This window comes from Leptopilina heterotoma, unplaced genomic scaffold (genome assembly GCF_015476425.1).
Source record: "Leptopilina heterotoma isolate Lh14 unplaced genomic scaffold, ASM1547642v1 Lhet_77, whole genome shotgun sequence".
NCBI lineage: Eukaryota > Metazoa > Arthropoda > Insecta > Hymenoptera > Figitidae > Leptopilina > Leptopilina heterotoma.
In genome coordinates, this window is record NW_025111177.1 from 379,766 (window position 1) to 404,360 (window position 24,595).

General features: G+C 23.1%; 1 protein-coding gene across 1 annotated transcript; it reads left to right on the plus strand.

Annotated features, from left to right (window-relative positions):
* The first annotated feature begins 157 nt into the window (after positions 1-157).
* LOC122510897 lies at positions 158-21,413 on the plus strand. Its single transcript, XM_043625847.1, has 4 exons — positions 158-928; positions 19,047-19,823; positions 19,976-20,345; positions 20,714-21,413. The coding sequence occupies exons 1-3, from the start codon at positions 301-303 to the stop codon at positions 20,272-20,274; spliced, it is 1,704 nt and encodes a 567-aa protein (XP_043481782.1). The 5' UTR covers positions 158-300; the 3' UTR covers positions 20,275-20,345; positions 20,714-21,413.
* Positions 21,414-24,595: the final 3,182 nt, after the last annotated feature.

Here is a 24,595-nt window from a genome sequence, read left to right on the forward strand (position 1 = left end):
AATTGACAAATATAATGTATAAACATTTTTTCCTTTATTTTTAAATAACTTTGAATTTTATTAAAACAATTGAAATTAAGAAATAGAATCAATGCAAATTATTTCCTTACGAAAATTGAGAAGTTTCTACAAAAATATTAAGAAACGGGAAGCGGGTAACGTTTTCGTATGCACAGCATATCGGTTCAACGATTCGTTCTCTTCTGAGTCGCTCCTTCTACTGTGCAAGTATAGCAATAAGTGAGTTATATAGAGGAATTATTTTAATAAATATTTTTGCGTTTCTATTTGCGAGAAATAATGTCTGGAAGACGTGGACGACCGCGAAAGAGAAATGCAGATATTTATTTAGAAGTGTTATTAAAACATAAAAATGACATTGTTCTCGACAAAGGCAGAATATGTGGAAAAAAGTGCGAAATTTGGTCCGTAGTATCAAATGAACTTTTAGAAAAAAAAGTGCTCGTTTCTCAATCGTCATTGTATGGTTACGTGTCGTGCAATATTGACAATGTCAGAAAAAAATTGACATCTGAAGAAGATTTTAAAACCGTCCAGCAAAATATACTTCTGCAAAAGGAACTTGAGAATCAAGAAGCTCAAAGAGACAGCGATGTTTTTAACAATTCGTTACGTTCATGTAAAAAAGTGAAAATTCATTTTAGCAAAAATGAGATGGATTCACTTATTGTTAAAAAGAGTGTTCATAATACACGTGCAAAAATGAAGGAAATAAAAAATGAAGATCGCGAACAGGACGCTTTAAAAGTTGAAAAATGGCAAGAGGAAATGACAAAAAAATTATGGGATAAAGCCCGCGTTAAGTGTGCTTTCAATATTTCGAACCATAAAATTTGTTTAACATCAGGAACAGGAACGTTTAGCGGCAGTTGCAAATGCGGAGCAACAATCGATGGAAAAATTACAGGTAAATTAAAAATATATTTAACAAAAAATAATCTAATAAATAATTAGCAAATTTTTTTAAGTTAAATAAAAAACATTCCGAGTTAAAATTATTACATAAAACAAGAACGCGACAATTTTCGTTATTTCAATGTGACCATCAAATAAACACTGATTAAAATTTGTTTTGGAAGAAGACCATCTGTATTAAATTGATAAGTCTATGAACTCAGGTAAACAACATTTTTTCTCCTCGTTTATGATGCTTAGCTTTATTATTTTTAGGCTCATGAAAAATCCTTTACTTATTTAATACTCTCCACACTTTAGTAAAAAAACTAAAATTATTGAAAACTATCAAAAATTCAAAATTCCGAATTTCTCAAAATTCATTATTTTTTACTTTCTTTTATAGGATTTAGCTTCACTATTTTTGTGCTTTTGGAAAATACTTTACTTATTTAATAGTCTCGACTTTTTAGTAAAAAATGTAAAATTATAGAAAATTATCAAAAATTCAAAAATCCGAATTTCTTTAAATTCAACATTTTTTTCTCTCTTTTATGGCAATTAGCTTTATTATTTTTGTGCTTTAGGAAAATACTTTACTTAGTTAATAGTCTCGACTCTTTGGTAAAAAGTCTAAAATTATAGAAAATTATCAAAAATTTAAAAATCCGAATTTCTTTAAATTCAATAATTTTTCTCTCTTTTATGACATTTAGCTTCACTATTTTTGTGCTTTTGGAAAATACTTTACTTAGTTAATAGTCTCGACTTTTTGGTAAAAAATCTAAAATTATAGAAAATTATCAAAAATTCAAAAATCCGAATTTCTTTAATTTCAATAATTTTTCTCTCTTTTATGACATTTAGCTTTACTATTTTTGTGCTTTTGGAAAATACTTTACTTATTTAATAGTCTCGACTTTTTGGTAAAAAATCTAAAATTATAGAAAATTATCAAAAATTCAAAAATCCGAATTTCTTTAATTTCAACATTTTTTCCTCTCTTTTATGACATTTAGCTTCACTATTTTTGTGCTTTTAGAAAATACTTTACTTATTTAATAGTCTCGACTTTTTAGTAAAAAATGTAAAATAACAGAAAATTATCAAAAATTCAAAAATCCGAATTTCTTTAAATTCAACATTTTTTTCTCTCTTTTATGGAATTTAGCTTCTCTATTTTTGTGCTTTTGAAAAATACTTTACTTATTTAAAAGTCTCGACTTTTTGGCAAAAAATCTAAAATTATAGAAAATTATCAAAAATTCAAAAATCCGAATTTCTTTAATTTCAACATTTTTTTCTCTCTTTTATGACATTTAGCTTCATTATTTTTGTGCTTTTAGAAAATACTTTACTTATTTAAAAGTCTCGACTTTTTGGTAAAAAATCTAAAATTATAGAAAATTATCAAAAATTCAAAAATCCGAATTTCTTTAAATTCAACAATTTTTCTCTCTTTTATGACATTTAGCTTCACTATTTTTGTGCTTTTAGAAAATACTTTACTTATTTAATAGTCTCGACTTTTTAGTAAAAAATGTAAAATTACAGAAAATTATCAAAAATTCAAAAATCCGAATTTCTTTAAATTCAACATTTCTTCCTCTATTTAATGGCAATTAGCTTCATTATTTTTGTGCTTTTAGAAAATACTTTACTTATTTAAAAGTCTCGACTTTTTGGTAAAAAATGTAAAATTACAGAAAATTATCAAAAATTCAAAAATCCGAATTTCTTTAAATTCAACATTTTTTTCTCTCTTTTATGGAATTTAGCTTTATTATTTTTGTGCTTTAGGAAAATACTTTACTTAGTTAATAGTCTCTTAACTTTGGTAAAAAATCTAAAATTATAGAAAATTATCAAAAATTTAAAAATCCGAATTTCTTTAAATTCAATAATTTTTCTCTTTTTTATGACATTTAGCTTCACTATTTTTGTGCTTTTGGAAAATACTTTACTTAGTTAATAGTCTCGACTTTTTGGTAAAAAATCTAAAATTATAGAAAATTATCAAAAATTCAAAAATCCGAATTTCTTTAATTTCAACATTTTTTCCTCTCTTTTATGGCAATTAGCTTCATTATTTTTGTGATTTTAAAAAATACTTTTTTTATTTAAAAGTCTCGACTTTTTAGTAAAAAATGTAAAATTACAGAAAATTATCAAAAATTCAAAAATCCGAATTTCTTTAAATTCAACATTTTTTCCTCTATTTAATGGCAATTAGCTTCATTATTTTTGTGCTTTTAGAAAATACTTTACTTATTTAATAGTCTTGACTATTTGGTAAAAAATCTAAAATTTTAGAAAATTATCAAAAATTCAAAAATCCGAATTTCTTTAAATTCAACATTTTTTTCTCTCTTTTATGAAATTTAGCTTCACTATTTTTGTGCATTTGGAAAATACTTTACTTAGTTAATAGTCTCGACTTTTTGGTAAAAAATCTAAAACTATAGAAAATTATCAAAAATTCAAAAATCCGAATTTCTTTAAATTCAACATTTTTTCCTCTCTTTTATGGAATTTAGCTTCACTATTTTTGTGCTTTAGGAAAATACTTTACTTAGTTAATAGTCTCGACTTTTTAGTAAAAAATGTAAAATAACAGAAAATTATCAAAAATTCAAAAATCCGAATTTCTTTAAATTCAACATTTTTTTCTCTCTTTTATGGAATTTAGCTTCTCTATTTTTGTGCTTTTGAAAAATACTTTACTTATTTAAAAGTCTCGACTTTTTGGCAAAAAATCTAAAATTATAGAAAATTATCAAAAATTCAAAAATCCGAATTTCTTTAATTTCAACATTTTTTTCTCTCTTTTATGACATTTAGCTTCATTATTTTTGTGCTTTTAGAAAATACTTTACTTATTTAAAAGTCTCGACTTTTTGGTAAAAAATCTAAAATTATAGAAAATTATCAAAAATTCAAAAATCCGAATTTCTTTAAATTCAACAATTTTTCTCTCTTTTATGACATTTAGCTTCACTATTTTTGTGCTTTTAGAAAATACTTTACTTATTTAATAGTCTCGACTTTTTAGTAAAAAATGTAAAATTACAGAAAATTATCAAAAATTCAAAAATCCGAATTTCTTTAAATTCAACATTTCTTCCTCTATTTAATGGCAATTAGCTTCATTATTTTTGTGCTTTTAGAAAATACTTTACTTATTTAAAAGTCTCGACTTTTTGGTAAAAAATGTAAAATTACAGAAAATTATCAAAAATTCAAAAATCCGAATTTCTTTAAATTCAACATTTTTTTCTCTCTTTTATGGAATTTAGCTTCACTATTTTTGTGCTTTTGGAAAATACTTTACTTAGTTAATAGTCTCGACTTTTTAGTAAAAAATGTAAAATTACAGAAAATTATCAAAAATTCAAAAATCCGAATTTCTTTAAATTCAACATTTCTTCCTCTATTTAATGGCAATTAGCTTCATTATTTTTGTGCTTTTAGAAAATACTTTACTTATTTAATAGTCTTGACTATTTGGTAAAAAATCTAAAATTTTAGAAAATTATCAAAAATTCAAAAATCCGAATTTCTTTAAATTCAACATTTTTTTCTCTCTTTTATGGAATTTAGCTTCACTATTTTTGTGCTTTTGGAAAATACTTTACTTAGTTAATAGTCTCGACTTTTTGGTAAAAAATCTAAAATTATAGAAAATTATCAAAAATTCAAAAATCCGAATTTCTTTAAATTCAACATTTTTTCCTCTCTTTTATGGCAATTAGCTTCATTATTTTTGTGCTTTTGGAAAATACTTTACTTATTTAATAGTCTCGACTTTTTAGTAAAAAATGTAAAATTACAGAAAATTATCAAAAATTCAAAAATCCGAATTTCTTAAAATTCAACATTTTTTCCTCTCTTTTATGACATTTAGCTTCATTCTTCTTGTGCTTTTGGAAAATACTTTACTTAGTTAATAGTCTCGACTTTTTGGTAAAAAATCTAAAATTATAGAAAATTATCAAAAATTCAAAAATCCGAATTTCTTTAAATTCAACATTTTTTCCTCTCTTTTATGGCATTTAGCTTCACTATTTTTGTGCTTTTAAAAAATACTTTACTTATTTAATAGTCTCGACTTTTTGGTAAAAAATGTAAAATTAAAGAAAATTATCAAAAATTCAAAAAATCCGAATTTCTTTAAATTCAACATTTTTTTTCTCTCTTTTATGGAATTTAGCTTCACTATTGTTATGCTTTTGGAAAATACTTTACTTAGTTAATAGTCTCGACTTTTTGGTAAAAAATCTAAAATTATAGAAAATTATCAAAAATTCAAAAATCCGAATTTCTTTAAATTCAACATTTTTTCCTCTCTTTTATGACATTTAGCTTCATTCTTCTTGTGCTTTTAGAAAATACTTTACTTAGTTAATAGTCTCGACTTTTTGGTAAAAAATCTAAAATTATAGAAAATTATCAAAAATTCAAAAATCCGAATTTCTTTAAATTCAACATTTTTTCCTCTCTTTTATGGCATTTAGCTTCACTATTTTTGTGCTTTTGGAAAATACTTTACTTAGTTAATAGTCTCGACTTTTTGGTAAAAAATCTAAAATTATAGAAAATTATCAAAAATTCAAAAATCCGAATTTCTTTAAATTCAACCATTTTTCTCTCTTTTATGACATTTAGCTTCATTATTTTTGAGATTTTAGAAAATACTTTACTTATTTAAAAGTCTCGACTTTTAGTAAAAAATCTAAAATTATAGAAAATTATCAAAAATTCAAAAATCCGAATTTCTTTAAATTTAACAATTTTTTCTCTCTTTTATGGGATTTAGCTTCATTATTTTTGTGCTTTTAAAAAATACTTTACTTATTTAAAAGTCTCGACTTTTTGGTAAAAAATGTAAAATTAAAGAAAATTATCAAAAATTCAAAAATCCGAATTTCTTTAAATTCAACATTTTTTTCTCTCTTTTATGGGATTTAGCTTCATTATTTTTGTGCTTTTAAAAAATACTTTACTTATTTAAAAGTCTCGACTTTTTGGTAAAAAATGTAAAATTAAAGAAAATTATCAAAAATTCAAAAATCCGAATTTCTTTAAATTCAACATTTTTTTCTCTCTTTTATGGGATTTAGCTTCATTATTTTTGTGCTTTTAAAAAATACTTTACTTATTTAAAAGTCTCGACTTTTTGGTAAAAAATGTAAAATTAAAGAAAATTATCAAAAATTCAAAAATCCGAATTTCTTTAAATTCAACATTTTTTTCTCTCTTTTATGACATTTAGCTTCATTATTTTTGTGCTTTTAAAAAATACTTTACTTATTTAAAAGTCTCGACTTTTTGGTAAAAAATGTAAAATTACAGAAAATTATCAAAAATTCAAAAATCCGAATTTCTTTAAATTCAACATTTTTTTTTCTCTTTTATGGAATTTAGCTTCACTATTTTTCTGCTTTTGGAAAATACTTTACTTAGTTAATAGTCTCGACTTTTTGGTAAAAAATCTAAAATTATAGAAAATTATCAAAAATTCAAAAATCCGAATTTCTTTAAATTCAACCATTTTTCTCTCTTTTATGACATTTAGCTTCATTATTTTTGAGATTTTAGAAAATACTTTACTTATTTAAAAGTCTCGACTTTTTGGTAAAAAATCTAAAATTATAGAAAATTATCAAAAATTCAAAAATCCGAATTTCTTTAAATTCAACCATTTTTCTCTCTTTTATGACATTTAGCTTCATTATTTTTGAGATTTTAGAAAATACTTTACTTAGTTAATAGTCTCGACTTTTTGGTAAAAAATCTAAAATTATAGAAAATTATCAAAAATTCAAAAATCCGAATTTGTTTAATTTCAACATTTTTTCCTCTCTTTTATGGCAATTAGCTTAATTATTTTTGTGATTTTAAAAAATACTTTTTTTATTTAAAAGTCTCGACTTTTTGGTAAAAAATCTAAAATTAAAGAAAATTATCAAAAATTCAAAAATCCGAATTTCTTTAAATTCAACATTTTTTTCTCTCTTTTATGGAATTTAGCTTCACTATTTTTGTGCTTTTGGAAAATACTTTACTTAGTTAAAAGTCTCGACTTTTTGGTAAAAAATCTAAAATTATAGGAAAATAATCAAAAATTCAAAAATCCGAATTTCTTTAATTTCAACATTTTTTCTCTCTTTTATGGAATTTAGCTTCACTATTTTTGTGCTTTTGGAAAATGCTTTACTTATTTAAAAGTCTCGACTTTTTGGTAAAAAATCTAAAATTATAGAAAATTATCAAAAATTCAAAAATCCGAATTTCTTTAAATTCAACATTTTTTCCTCTCTTTTATGACATTTAGCTTCATTCTTCTTGTGCTTTTGGAAAATACTTTACTTAGTTAATAGTCTCGACTTTTTGGTAAAAAATCTAAAATTATAGAAAATTATCAAAAATTCAAAAATCCGAATTTCTTTAATTTCAACATTTTTTCCTCTCTTTTATAGCAATTACTTTCATTATTTTTGTGATTTTAAAAAATACTTTTTTTATTTAAAAGTCTCGACTTTTTGGTAAAAAATCTAAAATTAAAGAAAATTATCAAAAATTCAAAAATCCGAATTTCTTTAAATTCAACAATTTTTCTCTCTTTTATGACATTTAGCTTCATTATTTTTGTGCTTTTAAAAAATACTTTACTTATTAAAAAGTCTCGACTTTTTGGTAAAAAATCTAAAATTATAGAAAATTATCAAAAATTCAAAAATCCGAATTTCTTTAATTTCAACATTTTTTTCTCTCTTTTATGGAATTTAGCTTCACTATTTTTGTGCTTTTGGAAAATACTTTACTTAGTTAATAGTCTCGAATTTTTGGTAAAAAATCTAAAATTATAGAAAATTATCAAAAATTCAAAAATCCGAATTTCTTTAAATTCAACATTTTTTCCTCTCTTTTATGGCATTTAGCTTCACTATTTTTGTGCTTTTAAAAAATACTTTACTTATTTAATAGTCTCTACTCTTTGGTAAAAAATAAAAAATTATCGAAAATTATCAAAAATTCAAAAATCCGAATTTCTTTAAATTCAACATTTTTTCCTCTCTTTTATGGAATTTAGCTTCACTATTTTTGTGCTTTTCAAAAATACTTTACTTATTTAATACTCTCGACTTTTTGGTAAAAAATCTAAAAATATAGAAAATTATCAAAAATTCAAAAATCCGAATTTCTTTAATTTCAACATTTTTTCCTCTCTTTTATGGCAATTAGCTTCATTATTTTTGTGCTTTTAAAAAATACTTTACTTATTTAATAGTCTCGACTTTTTAGTAAAAAATGTAAAATTACAGAAAATTATCAAAAATTCAAAAATCCGAATTTCTTTAAATTCAACATTTTTTCCTCTCTTTTATGGAATTTAGCTTCACTATTTTTGTGCTTTTAAAAAATACTTTACTTATTTAATAGTCTCGACTTTTTGGTAAAAAATCTAAAAATATAGAAAATTATCAAAAATTCAAAAATCCGAATTTCTTTAATTTCAACATTTTTTCCTCTCTTTTATGGCAATTAGCTTCATTATTTTTGTGCTTTTAAAAAATACTTTACTTATTTAATAGTCTCTACTCTTTGGTAAAAAATAAAAAATTATTGAAAATTATCAAAAATTCAAAAATCCGAATTTCTTTAAATTCAACATTTTTTCCTCTCTTTTATGGAATTAAGCTTCAAAATTTTTGTGCTTTTGGAAAATACTTTACTTAGTTAATAGTCTCGACTTTTTGGTAAAAAATCAAAAATTATAGAAAATTATCAAAAATTCAAAAATCCGAATTTTTTAAAATTCAACATTTTTTCCTCTCTTTTATGGCATTTAGCTTCACTATTTTTGTGCTTTTAAAAAATACTTTACTTATTTAATAGTCTCTACTCTTTGGTAAAAAATAAAAAATTATCGAAAATTATCAAAAATTCAAAAATCCGAATTTCTTTAAATTCAAAATTTTTTTCTCTCTTTTATGGAATTTAGCTTCATTATTTTTGTGCTTTTAGAAAATACTTTACTTAGTTAATAGTCTCGACTTTTTGGTAAAAAATCTAAAAATATAGAAAATTATCAAAAATTCAAAAATCCGAATTTCTTTAAATTCAACATTTTTTTCTCTCTTTTATAGAATTTAGCTTCACTATTTTTGTGCTTTTGGAAAATATTTTACTTAGTTAATAGTCTCGACTTTTTGGTAAAAAATCTAAAATTATAGAAAATTATCAAAAATTCAAAAATCCGAATTTCTTTAAATTCAACATTTTTTCCTCTCTTTTATGACATTTAGCTTCATTCTTCTTGTGCTTTTGGAAAATACTTTACTTAGTTAATAGTCTCGAGTTTTTGGTAAAAAATCTAAAATTATAGAAAATTATCAAAAATTCAAAAATCCGAATTTCTTTAAATTCAACATTTTTTCCTCTCTTTTATGGCATTTAGCTTCACTATTTTTGTGCTTTTAAAAAATACTTTACTTATTTAATAGTCTCTACTCTTTGGTAAAAAATAAAAAATTATCGAAAATTATCAAAAATTCAAAAATCCGAATTTCTTTAAATTCAAAATTTTTTTCTCTCTTTTATGGAATTTAGCTTCATTATTTTTGTGCTTTTGGAAAATACTTTACTTATTTAAAAGTCTCGACTTTTTGGTAAAAAATGTAAAATTACAGAAAATTATCAAAAATTCAAAAATCCGAATTTCTTTAAATTCAACATTTTTTTCTCTCTTTTATGGAATTTAGCTTCACTATTTTTGTGCTTTTGGAAAATACTTTACTTAGTTAATAGTCTCGACTTTTTGGTAAAAAATCTAAAATTATAGAAAATTATCAAAAATTCAAAAATCCGAATTTCTTTAAATTCAACCATTTTTCTCTCTTTTATGACATTTAGCTTCATTATTTTTGAGATTTTAGAAAATACTTTACTTATTTAAAAGTCTCGACTTTTAGTAAAAAATCTAAAATTATAGAAAATTATCAAAAATTCAAAAATCCGAATTTCTTTAAATTCAACCATTTTTCTCTCTTTTATGACATTTAGCTTCATTATTTTTGTGCTTTTAAAAAATACTTTACTTATTTAAAAGTCTCGACTTTTTGGTAAAAAATGTAAAATTAAAGAAAATTATCAAAAATTCAAAAATCCGAATTTCTTTAAATTTAACAATTTTTTCTCTCTTTCATGGGATTTAGCTTCATTATTTTTGTGCTTTTAAAAAATTTTTTACTTATTTTAAAGTCTCGACTTTTTGGTAAAAAATGTAAAATTAAAGAAAATTATCAAAAATTCAAAAATCCGAATTTCTTTAAATTCAACATTTTTTTCTCTCTTTTATGGGATTTAGCTTCATTATTTTTGTGCTTTTAAAAAATACTTTACTTATTTAAAAGTCTCGACTTTTTGGTAAAAAATGTAAAATTAAAGAAAATTATCAAAAATTCAAAAATCCGAATTTCTTTAAATTCAACATTTTTTTCTCTCTTTTATGACATTTAGCTTCATTATTTTTGTGCTTTTAAAAAATACTTTACTTATTTAAAAGTCTCGACTTTTTGGTAAAAAATGTAAAATTACAGATAATTATCAAAAATTCAAAAATCCGAATTTCTTTAAATTCAACATTTTTTTTTCTCTTTTATGGAATTTAGCTTCACTATTTTTCTGCTTTTGGAAAATACTTTACTTAGTTAATAGTCTCGACTTTTTGGTAAAAAATCTAAAATTATAGAAAATTATCAAAAATTCAAAAATCCGAATTTCTTTAAATTCAACCATTTTTCTCTCTTTTATGACATTTAGCTTCATTATTTTTGAGATTTTAGAAAATACTTTACTTATTTAAAAGTCTCGACTTTTTGGTAAAAAATCTAAAATTATAGAAAATTATCAAAAATTCAAAAATCCGAATTTCTTTAAATTCAACCATTTTTCTCTCTTTTATGACATTTAGCTTCATTATTTTTGAGATTTTAGAAAATACTTTACTTAGTTAATAGTCTCGACTTTTTGGTAAAAAATCTAAAATTATAGAAAATTATCAAAAATTCAAAAATCCGAATTTGTTTAATTTCAACATTTTTTCCTCTCTTTTATGGCAATTAGCTTAATTATTTTTGTGATTTTAAAAAATACTTTTTTTATTTAAAAGTCTCGACTTTTTGGTAAAAAATCTAAAATTATAGAAAATTATCAAAAATTCAAAAATCCGAATTTCTTAAAATTCAACATTTTTTCCTCTTTTTTATGGAATTTAGCTTCATTATTTTTGTGCTTTTGGAAAATACTTTACTTAGTTAATAGTCTCGACTTTTTGGTAAAAAATCTAAAATTACAGAAAATTATCAAAAATTCAAAAATCCGAATTTCTTAAATTTCAACCTTTTTTTCTCTCTTTTATGGCAATTAGCTTTATTATTTTTGTGCTTTTGGAAAATACTTTACTTAGTTAATAGTCTCGACTTTTTGGTAAAAAATCTAAAATTATAGAAAATTATCAAAAATTCAAAAATCCGAATTTCTTAAAATTTAACATTTTTTCCTCTTTTTTATGGAATTTAGCTTCATTATTTTTGTGCTTTTGGAAAATACTTTACTTATTTAAAAGTCTCGACTTTTTGGTAAAAAATCTAAAATTATAGAAAATTATCAAAAATTCAAAAATCCGAATTTCTTTAAATTCAACATTTTTTTCTCTCTTTTATGGAATTTAGCTTCACTATTTTTGTGCTTTTAAAAAATACTTTACTTATTTAATAGTCTCTACTCTTTGGTAAAAAATAAAAAATTATCGAAAATTATCAAAAATTCAAAAATCCGAATTTCTTTAAATTCAAAATTTTTTTCTCTCTTTTATGGAATTTAGCTTCATTATTTTTGTGCTTTTGGAAAATACTTTACTTAGTTAATAGTCTCGACTTTTTGGTAAAAAATCTAAAAATATAGAAAATTATCAAAAATTCAAAAATCCGAATTTCTTTAATTTCAACATTTTTTCCTCTTTTTTATGGAATTTAGCTTCATTATTTTTGTGCTCCTGGAAAATACTTTACTTATTAAATAGCCTCGACTCTTTGGCAGAAAATAAAAAATTATCGAAAATTATCAAAAATTCAAAAATCCGAATTTCTTAAAATTCAACATTTTTTCCTCTTTTTTATGGAATTTAGCTTCATTATTTTTGTGCTTTTGGAAAATACTTTACTTATTTAATAGTCTCGACTTTTTGGTAAAAAATCTAAAATTATAGAAAATTATCAAAAATTCAAAAATCCGAATTTCTTTAAATTCAACATTTTTTCCTCTCTTTTATGGCATTTAGCTTCACTATTTTTGTGCTTTTAAAAAATACTTTACTTATTTAATAGTCTCTACTCTTTGGTAAAAAATAAAAAATTATCGAAAATTATCAAAAATTCAAAAATCCGAATTTCTTTAAATTCAACATTTTTTTCTCTCTTTTATGGAATTTAGCTTTATTATTTTTGTGCTTTTGGAAAATACTTTACTTAGTTAATAGTCTCGACTTTTTGGTAAAAAATCTAAAATTATAGAAAATTATCAAAAATTCAAAAATTCCGAATTTCTTTAAATTCAACATTTTTTCCTCTCTTTTATGACATTTAGCTTCATTCTTCTTGTGCTTTTGGAAAATACTTTACTTAGTTAATAGTCTCGACTTTTTGGTAAAAAATCTAAAATTATAGAAAATTATCAAAAATTCAAAAATCCGAATTTCTTTAAATTCAACATTTTTTCCTCTCTTTTATGGCATTTAGCTTCACTATTTTTGTGCTTTTAAAAAATACTTTACTTATTTAATAGTCTCTACTCTTTGGTAAAAAATAAAAAATTATCGAAAATTATCAAAAATTCAAAAATCCGAATTTCTTTAAATTCAACATTTTTTTCTCTCTTTTATGGAATTTAGCTTCATTATTTTTGTGCTTTTGGAAAATACTTTACTTAGTTAATAGTCTCGACTTTTTGGTAAAAAATCTAAAAATATAAAAAATTATCAAAAATTCAAAAATCCGAATTTCTTTAATTTCAACATTTTTTCCTATCTTTTATGGCAATTAGCTTTATTATTTTTGTGCTTTTGGAAAATACTTTACTTATTTAATAGTCTCGACTTTTTAGTAAAAAATGTAAAATTACAGAAAATTATCAAAAATTCAAAAATCCGAATTTCTTTAAATTCAACATTTTTTCCTCTCTTTTATGGAATTTAGCTTCACTATTTTTGTGCTTTTAAAAAATACTTTACTTATTTAATAGTCTCGACTTTTTGGTAAAAAATCTAAAAATATAGAAAATTATCAAAAATTCAAAAATCCGAATTTCTTTAATTTCAACATTTTTTCCTCTCTTTTATGGCAATTAGATTCATTATTTTTGTGCTTTTAAAAAATACTTTACTTATTTAATAGTCTCTACTCTTTGGTAAAAAATAAAAAATTATTGAAAATTATCAAAAATTCAAAAATCCGAATTTCTTTAAATTCAACATTTTTTTCTCTCTTTTATGGAATTTAGCTTCACTATTTTTGTGCTTTTAAAAAATACTTTACTTATTTAATAGTCTCTACTCTTTGGTAAAAAATAAAAAATTATCGAAAATTATCAAAAATTCAAAAATCCGAATTTCTTTAAATTCAACATTTTTTTCTCTCTTTTATGGAATTTAGCTTCATTATTTTTGTGCTTTTGGAAAATACTTTACTTAGTTAATAGTCTCGACTTTTTGGTAAAAAATCTAAAAATATAAAAAATTATCAAAAATTCAAAAATCCGAATTTCTTTAATTTCAACATTTTTTCCTATCTTTTATGGCAATTAGCTTTATTATTTTTGTGCTTTTGGAAAATACTTTACTTATTTAATAGTCTCGACTTTTTAGTAAAAAATGTAAAATTACAGAAAATTATCAAAAATTCAAAAATCCGAATTTCTTTAAATTCAACATTTTTTCCTCTCTTTTATGGAATTTAGCTTCACTATTTTTGTGCTTTTAAAAAATACTTTACTTATTTAATAGTCTCGACTTTTTGGTAAAAAATCAAAAATTATAGAAAATTATCAAAAATTCAAAAATCCGAATTTTTTAAAATTCAACATTTTTTCCTCTCTTTTATGGCATTTAGCTTCACTATTTTTGTGCTTTTAAAAAATACTTTACTTATTTAATAGTCTCTACTCTTTGGTAAAAAATAAAAAATTATCGAAAATTATCAAAAATTCAAAAATCCGAATTTCTTTAAATTCAAAATTTTTTTCTCTCTTTTATGGAATTTAGCTTCATTATTTTTGTGCTTTTGGAAAATACTTTACTTAGTTAATAGTCTCGACTTTTTGTAAAAAATCTAAAAATATAGAAAATTATCAAAAATTCAAAAATCCGAATTTCTTTAAATTCAACATTTTTTTCTCTCTTTTATAGAATTTAGCTTCACTATTTTTGTGCTTTTGGAAAATATTTTACTTAGTTAATAGTCTCGACTTTTTGGTAAAAAATCTAAAATTATAGAAAATTATCAAAAATTCAAAAATCCGAATTTCTTTAAATTCAACATTTTTTCCTCTCTTTTATGACATTTAGCTTCATTCTTCTTGTGCTTTTGGAAAATACTTTACTTAGTTAATAGTCTCGACTTTTTGGTAAAAAATCTAAAATTATAGAAAATTATCAAAAATTCAAAAATCCGAATTTCTTTAATTTCAACATTTTTTCCTCTCTTTTATGGCAATTAGCTTCATTATTTTTGTGATTTTAAAAAATACTTTTTTTATTTAAAAGTCTCGACTTTTTGGTAAAAAATCTAAAATTAAAGAAAATTATTAAAAATTCAAAAATCCGAATTTCTTTAAATTCAACATTTTTTTCTCTCTTTTATGACATTTAGCTTCATTATTTTTGTGCTTTTAAAAAATACTTTACTTATTTAAAAGTCTCGACTTTTTGGTAAAAAATGTAAAATTACAGAAAATTATCAAAAATTCAAAAATCCGAATTTCTTTAAATTTAACAATTTTTTCTCTCTTTTATGGGATTTAGCTTCATTATTTTTGTGCTTTTAAAAAATACTTTACTTATTTAAAAGTCTCGACTTTTTGGTAAAAAATGTAAAATTATCGAAAATTATCAAAAATTCAAAAATCCGAATTTCTTTAAATTCAAAATTTTTTTCTCTCTTTTATGGAATTTAGCTTCATTATTTTTGTGCTTTTGGAAAATACTTTACTTAGTTAATAGTCTCGACTTTTTGGTAAAAAATCTAAAAATATAGAAAATTATCAAAAATTCAAAAATCCGAATTTCTTTAATTTCAACATTTTTTCCTCTTTTTTATGGAATTTAGCTTCATTATTTTTGTGCTCCTGGAAAATACTTTACTTATTAAATAGCCTCGATTCTTTGGCAGAAAATAAAAAATTATCGAAAATTATCAAAAATTCAAAAATCCGAATTTCTTAAAATTCAACATTTTTTCCTCTTTTTTATGGAATTTAGCTTCATTATTTTTGTGCTTTTGGAAAATACTTTACTTATTTAATAGTCTCGACTTTTTGGTAAAAAATCTAAAATTATAGAAAATTATCAAAAATTCAAAAATCCGAATTTCTTTAAATTCAACATTTTTTTCTCTCTTTTATGGAATTTAGCTTCACTATTTTTGTGCTTTTGGAAAATACTTTACTTAGTTAATAGTCTCTACACTTTGGTAAAAAATCTAAAATTATAGAAAATTATCAAAAATTCAAAAATCCGAATTTCTTAAATTTCAACATTTTTTCCTCTCTTTTATGGCAATTAGCTTTATTATTTTTGTGCTTGTGGAAAATACTTTACTTAGTTAATAGTCTCGACTTTTTGGTAAAAAATCTAAAATTACAGAAAATTATCAAAAATTCAAAAATCCGAATTTCTTAAATTTCAACCTTTTTTTCTCTCTTTTATGGCAATTAGCTTTATTATTTTTGTGCTTTTGGAAAATACTTTACTTAGTTAATAGTCTCGACTTTTTGGTAAAAAATCTAAAATTATAGAAAATTATCAAAAATTCAAAAATCCGAATTTCTTAAAATTTAACATTTTTTCCTCTTTTTTATGGAATTTAGCTTCATTATTTTTGTGCTTTTGGAAAATACTTTACTTATTTAAAAGTCTCGACTTTTTGGTAAAAAATCTAAAATTATAGAAAATTATCAAAAATTCAAAAATCCGAATTTCTTTAAATTCAACATTTTTTTCTCTCTTTTATGGAATTTAGCTTCACTATTTTTGTGCTTTTAAAAAATACTTTACTTATTTAATAGTCTCTACTCTTTGGTAAAAAATAAAAAATTATCGAAAATTATCAAAAATTCAAAAATCCGAATTTCTTTAAATTCAAAATTTTTTTCTCTCTTTTATGGAATTTAGCTTCATTATTTTTGTGCTTTTGGAAAATACTTTACTTAGTTAATAGTCTCGACTTTTTGGTAAAAAATCTAAAAATATAGAAAAGTATCAAAAATTCAAAAATCCGAATTTCTTTAATTTCAACATTTTTTCCTCTTTTTTATGGAATTTAGCTTCATTATTTTTGTGCTCCTGGAAAATACTTTACTTATTAAATAGCCTCGACTCTTTGGCAGAAAATAAAAAATTATCAAAAATTCAAAAATCCGAATTTCTTAAAATTCAACATTTTTTCCTCTTTTTTATGGAATTTAGCTTCATTATTTTTGTGCTTTTGGAAAATACTTTACTTATTTAATAGTCTCGAATTTTTGGTAAAAAATCTAAAATTATAGAAAATTATCAAAAATTCAAAAATCCGAATTTCTTTAAATTCAACATTTTTTTCTCTCTTTTATGGAATTTAGCTTCACTATTTTTGTGCTTTTGGAAAATACTTTACTTAGTTAATAGTCTCTACACTTTGGTAAAAAATCTAAAATTATAGAAAATTATCAAAAATTCAAAAATCCGAATTTCTTTAATTTCAACATTTTTTCCTCTCTTTTATGGCAATTAGCTTTATTATTTTTGTGCTTTTGGAAAATACTTTACTTAGTTAATAGTCTCGACTTTTTGGTAAAAAATCTAAAATTACAGAAAATTATCAAAAATTCAAAAATCCGAATTTCTTAAAATTCAACATTTTTTCCTCTCTTTTATGGCAATTAGCTTCATTATTTTTGTGCTTTTAAAAAATACGTTACTTAGTTAATAGTCTCGACTTTTTGGTAAAAAATCTAAAATTATCGAAAATTATCAAAAATTCAAAAATCCGAATTTCTTAAAATTCAACATTTTTTCCTCTTTTTTATGGAATTTAGCTTCATTATTTTTGTGCTTTTGGAAAATACTTTACTTATTTAATAGTCTCGACTTTTTGGTAAAAAATCTAAAATTATAGAAAATTATCAAAAATTCAAAAATCCGAATTTCTTTAAATTCAACATTTTTTTCTCTCTTTTATGGAATTTAGCTTCACTATTTTTGTGCTTTTGGAAAATACTTTACTTAGTTAATAGTCTCTACACTTTGGTAAAAAATCTAAAATTATAGAAAATTATCAAAAATTCAAAAATCCGAATTTCTTTAATTTCAACATTTTTTCCTCTCTTTTATGGCAATTAGCTTTATTATTTTTGTGCTTTAGGAAAATACTTTACTTAGTTAATAGTCTCTACACTTTGGTAAAAAATCTAAAATTATAGAAAATTATCAAAAATTCAAAAATCCGAATTTCTTTAATTTCAACATTTTTTCCTCTCTTTTATGGCAATTAGCTTCATTATTTTTGTGCTTTTAAAAAATACTTTACTTATTTAATAGTCTCTACTCTTTGGCAAAAAATAAAAAATTATCAAAAATTCAAAAATCCGAATTTCTTAAAATTCAACATTTTTTCCTCTTTTTTATGGAATTTAGCTTCATTATTTTTGTGCTTTTGGAAAATACTTTACTTATTTAATAGTCTTGACTTTTTGGTAAAAAATCTAAAATTATAGAAAATTATCAAAAATTCAAAAATCCGAATTTCTTAAAATTTAACATTTTTTCCTCTTTTTTATGGAATTTAGCTTCATTATTTTTGTGCTTTTGGAAAATACTTTACTTATTTAAAAGTCTCGACTTTTTGGTAAAAAATCTAAAATTATAGAAAATTATCAAAAATTCAAAAATCCGAATTTCTTTAAATTCAACATTTTTTTCTCTCTTTTATGGAATTTAGCTTCACTATTTTTGTGCTTTTAAAAAATACTTTACTTATTTAATAGTCTCTACTCTTTGGTAAAAAATAAAAAATTATCGAAAATTATCAAAAATTCAAAAATCCGAATTTCTTTAAATTCAAAATTTTTTTCTCTCTTTTATGGAATTTAGCTTCATTATTTTTGTGCTTTTGGAAAATACTTTACTTAGTTAATAGTCTCGACTTTTTGGTAAAAAATCTAAAATTATAGAAAATTATCAAAAATTCAAAAATCCGAATTTCTTTAAATTCAACATTTTTTTCTCTCTTTTATGGAATTTAGCTTCACTATTTTTGTGCTTTTGGAAAATACTTTACTTAGTTAATAGTCTCTACACTTTGGTAAAAAATCTAAAATTATAGAAAATTATCAAAAATTCAAAAATCCGAATTTCTTTAATTTCAACATTTTTTCCTCTCTTTTATGGCAATTAGCTTTATTATTTTTGTGCTTTAGGAAAATACTTTACTTAGTTAATAGTCTCTACACTTTGGTAAAAAATCTAAAATTATAGAAAATTATCAAAAATTCAAAAATCCGAATTTCTTTAATTTCAACATTTTTTCCTCTCTTTTATGGCAATTAGCTTCATTATTTTTGTGCTTTTAAAAAATACTTTACTTATTTAATAGTCTCTACTCTTTGGCAAAAAATAAAAAATTATCAAAAATTCAAAAATCCGAATTTCTTAAAATTCAACATTTTTTCCTCTTTTTTATGGAATTTAGCTTCATTATTTTTGTGCTTTTGGAAAATACTTTACTTATTTAATAGTCTTGACTTTTTGGTAAAAAATCTAATATTATCAAAAATTTGAGAAATAAATAAAAATATAATCAGTAATAATTATTTTATAGACCTTGGAAGTGAAATTGCGACAGTATCTTGCCTGATGACGATAGTAGATGTAAATTGTGGAAATCGCAATCTTCGCAATCCTAACGCAGAAATAAAGACGGGGGATTCAGAGCGAAAAATTCCAGTTTTGAAAAATGGAAACATTTATGACTTGGCTCCTATTGAAATTGAGAATCTTATTGTTACTCTGAGTAATACTTGTACTTTTGACTCCATATTTCAGTTAGTTCTTTCCTGTTATATGGATGAAGAAAGTACCCGAGTAATGGTAAATCAGCTTGGAGAACATATTTTGTTTTTTAAACTTATCCATCAAGTGGCTGAAACAGGCATAACTCACTGGTCCTATGTCCAGAGGGCCAAAATTCTTCTTCCCTTATTCAGACGTAATGAGGATCAAAATACGGACGACTGTATTATAGTTATGGACAGCACAAAAAAGAACAGAATGAAAAATAAGGGAAAAGCAGAGAAAAACAAAAAAGTGCAGACACTTGATGGAAAGAATAAAGAAAATATGCTTCTGGACTGCGCTGGATATGCTGACATAACATGTGCTTATGTCATAAAGGATGTTTACAGCTTGAAAGAGTTATTGGAATGTAATAAATGTCTTAAACAAAGAGAGTACAATCAGCACATTTTGTCAATCCCAGCCGATTATTTAAGGTCCGAAGAAATGACACAACAATTTTCAGATTTGGTGAAACGTGAAGATTCGAAGTGTACCCAAAACAATTGCGGTGGTATAGAAAAGTCAACAATTGCTGAAACAGGTAAAAAATAGTTTATTTTTTAAAACAAAATTCAAGTGTTCATTGTTATCTTTAAGAAAACGTAAAGTATCAGTAACGATGCTTTTGAAAACCTATCCTAGGCCTTGATACATTGTAGACTACATTTAAAGTAATAAATACATTATTTACAGCACATTTCATATTCTTAGAAGTCCAGGAATACAATGGACAGGATACGAAAATAAAGCTGAACAAAATTGGACGAAATCTAAAAATTGCAGAAACCACATATGCACTACAGGGGATAGTGCATTTCATACCACCAGTGTTAACCAGACATGAACAATCATCAGTAGGGCATTATGTCACCATCTCACTGAGAAAAAACGGCCAATGGGTGGAGTACAATGACTTAAAGCCATCGAAAGCAAAGAGAAAGTCCTCAAAATTCGAGTCCATGCCTCATCTTCTGCTTTACGCAAAATCGTAAAAATTAATAATTTACCAATTTAAATATTTTTGGTAATTTAAAAAACAGGAGGATTAGTACCTTAAGAATTGGTATGTATTGAAACCTATATGCTGATTCTCTAGCAGAACACTTGACTAACTGCTTCATAAATATTGACGTAGCATATTTTAAAAATTTAGACAGGGAAAAATTGAAAGATGTTCGACCTGCAGTTGCAAAGCTGTTTTAAAAATCCTTGTTTCTTTTAATTGAATCGTTGCCTGCTCAAGAGGCAGAAACTCACCTAAAACGATTTTTAATAATTTGTCTAAGTGAATATATATAAATATATATAATATATAAATTAGGTTTATTTTGTGTACATTTTTTCTTGCTCATGGAAAAATAAAAAAAACTTTACTGTTTATTCTTAATTTATTCGTTGAAATATTTAACAATCTAAATATTTTTTTTATAGGTATCAGCTTAGAAAATTATTGGTATCAGTTGGGGAAAGAAATCGAGAAAAACGTGAAAAAAATAATTGACAACGACGAAGGAAATCAGGATACTTCAATCCAAATTTAGGCAATTATCTTTTAGGTCACATGAGGCATATGACGCATTCCGGCATCTGCTGACTTTAATTATATAAGGTCAAGATTTCTAAAAAACAAAACTTTGCCAATGAGAGTCGATTCTTTTATTACAGATTACATTAAATATTTATCAGGAGAAATGAAAGTAATAGAGGACAGCTTTCAAAGTCAAGAAGAAGAATTGATTTTCTCTAAAAATCGTAATCAAAATAATGCCAAAGAACTTTGGCTTGTTGGTTGTTTTACACAGGTTATCCTGTATACTAAAAAACCTTTATATTTGTATGAGAAATTTATTTTTAGAAACGATGTTACTTCGAGAGAGGTGAGGTGTTCTAATTTATTTAGGATACCATCACATAGAACTGAACGATATTATAATTCTTTTATGATAACTGCAATAAATTTGTGGCATTCTCTTCCGGGCTCTATTACTACTATCGAAAGTCCAAAAATTTTTAAGCTTAGATTATATAAATATTTATTTTTAATGGATGAGTAGAATCTCGTTATTATGACTCTTGCCATTGTTAAAATTTTTTGTGAGTGTAATATTGAAGATTGTTTATCATTGTTGAAAATATTTTATGAATATTATTTTTATGTGTGTTTTTTCTTTTATGAACATAATGTATATTTTGAATTTTTTATTTTTGCTGAAAATTGTATTTTAATTATTGTTCTTGTGGCTTGCCTGGGACAAAATAAATAAATTATGAATTATGAATTATGAAAATAATATTTCAGAGAAAGAATAATTAAATAATATAAATTAACAAGTTGTTCATTTCATATAACCATTTAGCTTCCTCAATATAATATATACCAGTTGCTTAATTTTTATTTTAGAATAATTATTTGAAAGTGTCAAAAAATTATATTTTTGGAAATATTTAATGAGCCCTAAAATAGTCCAAAATTATAGTGCTTTTTTAAATTTTAATTCTGGTATCACATTTTTTGAAAATAGTCAAAGAAGTCATATAGCTTCCAAAGCCTGTACTTTAAATTTATCTAGATTGCAATTTACTAAATAAAAAAATGAGTTAAAAATAGTTATTAATCATGATTGAGCATATTACCATTATAATTACAAAATTATGATTAACAATTAAAAAAATGCGGATTTTATTACTTTGAAAAATTTGATAAGTTTTTATTATGTTTATATTTGTTTATAAGAAGAAAAATTGAGTTTAATACTAATTAATAATTAATAGCAGTTTAATTAATTAATCCTGATTATTAATTAGTAGCAGTATAATTAATTGATTTAATATTTACTTTAATTTTTAATTAATTAATCCTAATTATTAATTAGTATCAATTTAATTATTTAATACTAATTATTAATTAGTACAAATTTAATTAATTAATTTCAATATTTACTTTAATAATTAATTAATTAATCCTAATTATTATTAATTAGTAGGAACTTAATTAATTTAAATTTAATTTCAGTGGGCCTATCCTGTTGATTGAAATTCAGTAATAAGTAAGGAAATAAAACTAAATGAATCTAAAACTGGAAAAGTTAAAGAGAATATTTTTCCGAATTTCGAAGATAGACTGGAAATCTAGTCTTTGAAGATCAAAAGGAAGTTCAAAACTTGTGCGAAAATTGTGCGACTGTTTCCTTGAAGCAGTTTATGTTCTTCAAAAAGAAAAACTTTTATCAAATACCGTTGATTTTTATTTATTTTTCTGTTGAGATTTTCGACTGATTCATTTTTTTGATAATCTCGTTCTTTTAATACGAACTGAAATTTTTATCTCTACAATTTTTCAATTTTCTACCCGAGGAAACGAAAGTGAATTTTAATATTTATTTTCAATACAGCGGATTTTTTTCTATTTATAACGAATTAAATCACTAGTTAGATTTTTTAATGACGAAATGAGAACTTATCGACTAAATTTATGACCAGGTGACAAATTGTAAAAAAAAAAATTTTTTTTTAAATCTGCAATGAGCGATCAACTTTAATCGAATAATGTCTTTAATTAAAAAAATTGTCTTCAAAAGAAAAATATTTTTTGAAAAAATATTTTAAGAAAAAAAAGCGATATGTTTCTTGCAGAATCTGTAAATACTGTTAATAAGTTATTGCCTCTGTATATAAGTTATAGACTGTTCATTTTTTTTTACAAAAGTTGCAAACATAAAAGTTCAAAAGTGTTTGAAATAATTATGCTGTCAACTTGCTGTGATTTTTAACTTGCAAAATTGTTCGTGTACATAAGATTTGTTTCACGATTTAAATAAATTAAATTTGGTTTAATATTATTCCGGAAGTTTTTTTTGTCTTCCACTTTTAACTTTTACTCTCCTTTTCATATCCATTTTAACCTTTTTTTTGTCTACGATAAGACAAAGAGAAACAAAATAGAAATATTTCGCACCAATAAAGAAAAATAAATAAATTACATACCAAGAAAAATTTTATATTTAAAGACTCACTTTAATTCGTCGTTGCTGCCTTCTTGTCCCATCGTTGAAATCCAAATGAATCCAAATATCCAATTTCTTCTTTCAGGTTGAATTTCCATAAAACAATAATAATCACTTGCCGATCATAAACGTTGCAAACTTCACTTTCATGACAAAACACATGTAAAACAAAATTGATTAGGTTAGATAACCGAGCTATGAATATTACTAAAAAAATCACTATTTTTTACACCGTCATATAAACATTCATTGATACTTAAAATTTTCGGGTAAAAACAAACGATAAGATCGTAATAATGAAAATAAAAAACAAAAATGTAAAATCGAGATAAAATCCACGTGTCTAAACAACAAAGCGCACTATCACATTTCACACCGATAATCGTTTTAATACACCAATCACATGTGCTTCTATGTAAATATTATAAACCACAAGTACTAATCACGTAATTCTTTCTTTTTTTCCGAGTATTTTTATTATAATCACCATTTAATTGACAAAAACAACGCGGATGATGCACGCACACTTTCAGTTAATCCGAGATCCGAACTGAAGCACATTTAATCATGGCTGCCAACTGTAGAAAAAATAGTTCACTTGAATTCAAAATACTTGGAAGACTTTAATTAAGTGCAATATGTTCAAAAATTGGAAATTTTAGATTCTAAACTTGTAAATTTAGTGAAAATAATTCACACTATTAAATTTACATTATTAAACAATGTTTTTTTATTATTAGAAAAAGAAAAAGATTCTCGAGCAAATCTAATTGTCACGTGACCCTTTCCAACCAACCACGTGAGATGGCGGGAAATTACGAAAAAATAGACGTAGAAATTAAAATTGAGAGACAAAGAAATAATTAATAGAAAGAAAATACGGACAGAAAATACAAAAGAGCTAAATTAAAATATAGAAATAAAACATTTGCTTTAATTAAACAATGGATTTTATTTTTAAAGACGATTTATTTCTCGAAATTCTAATTGTCACGTGACGGTTTCAAGCAATCACGTGAGATGGCGGACTGGCGGGAAATTTCAAAAAAGTAGAATTAAATAAAGAATAAATTTGAAAAAATATAAAAAATAAAATAAATGCAAAAATAGGAATTAGTTGAAAAAATAAAAAAAGAAGATGAATTATGAATATTAATAACTTGAGAAGTAAAAAAAGTGACGTTGTAAAAGAAATGTACATAATTATATTTTGTTAATACCATTAATACTTTTGTTTTTAATACTTATTTAGATTGTTAATTATGATTTAAATTTAAATTATGGTTTAAAAGGTTTAATTGGTTTAGAA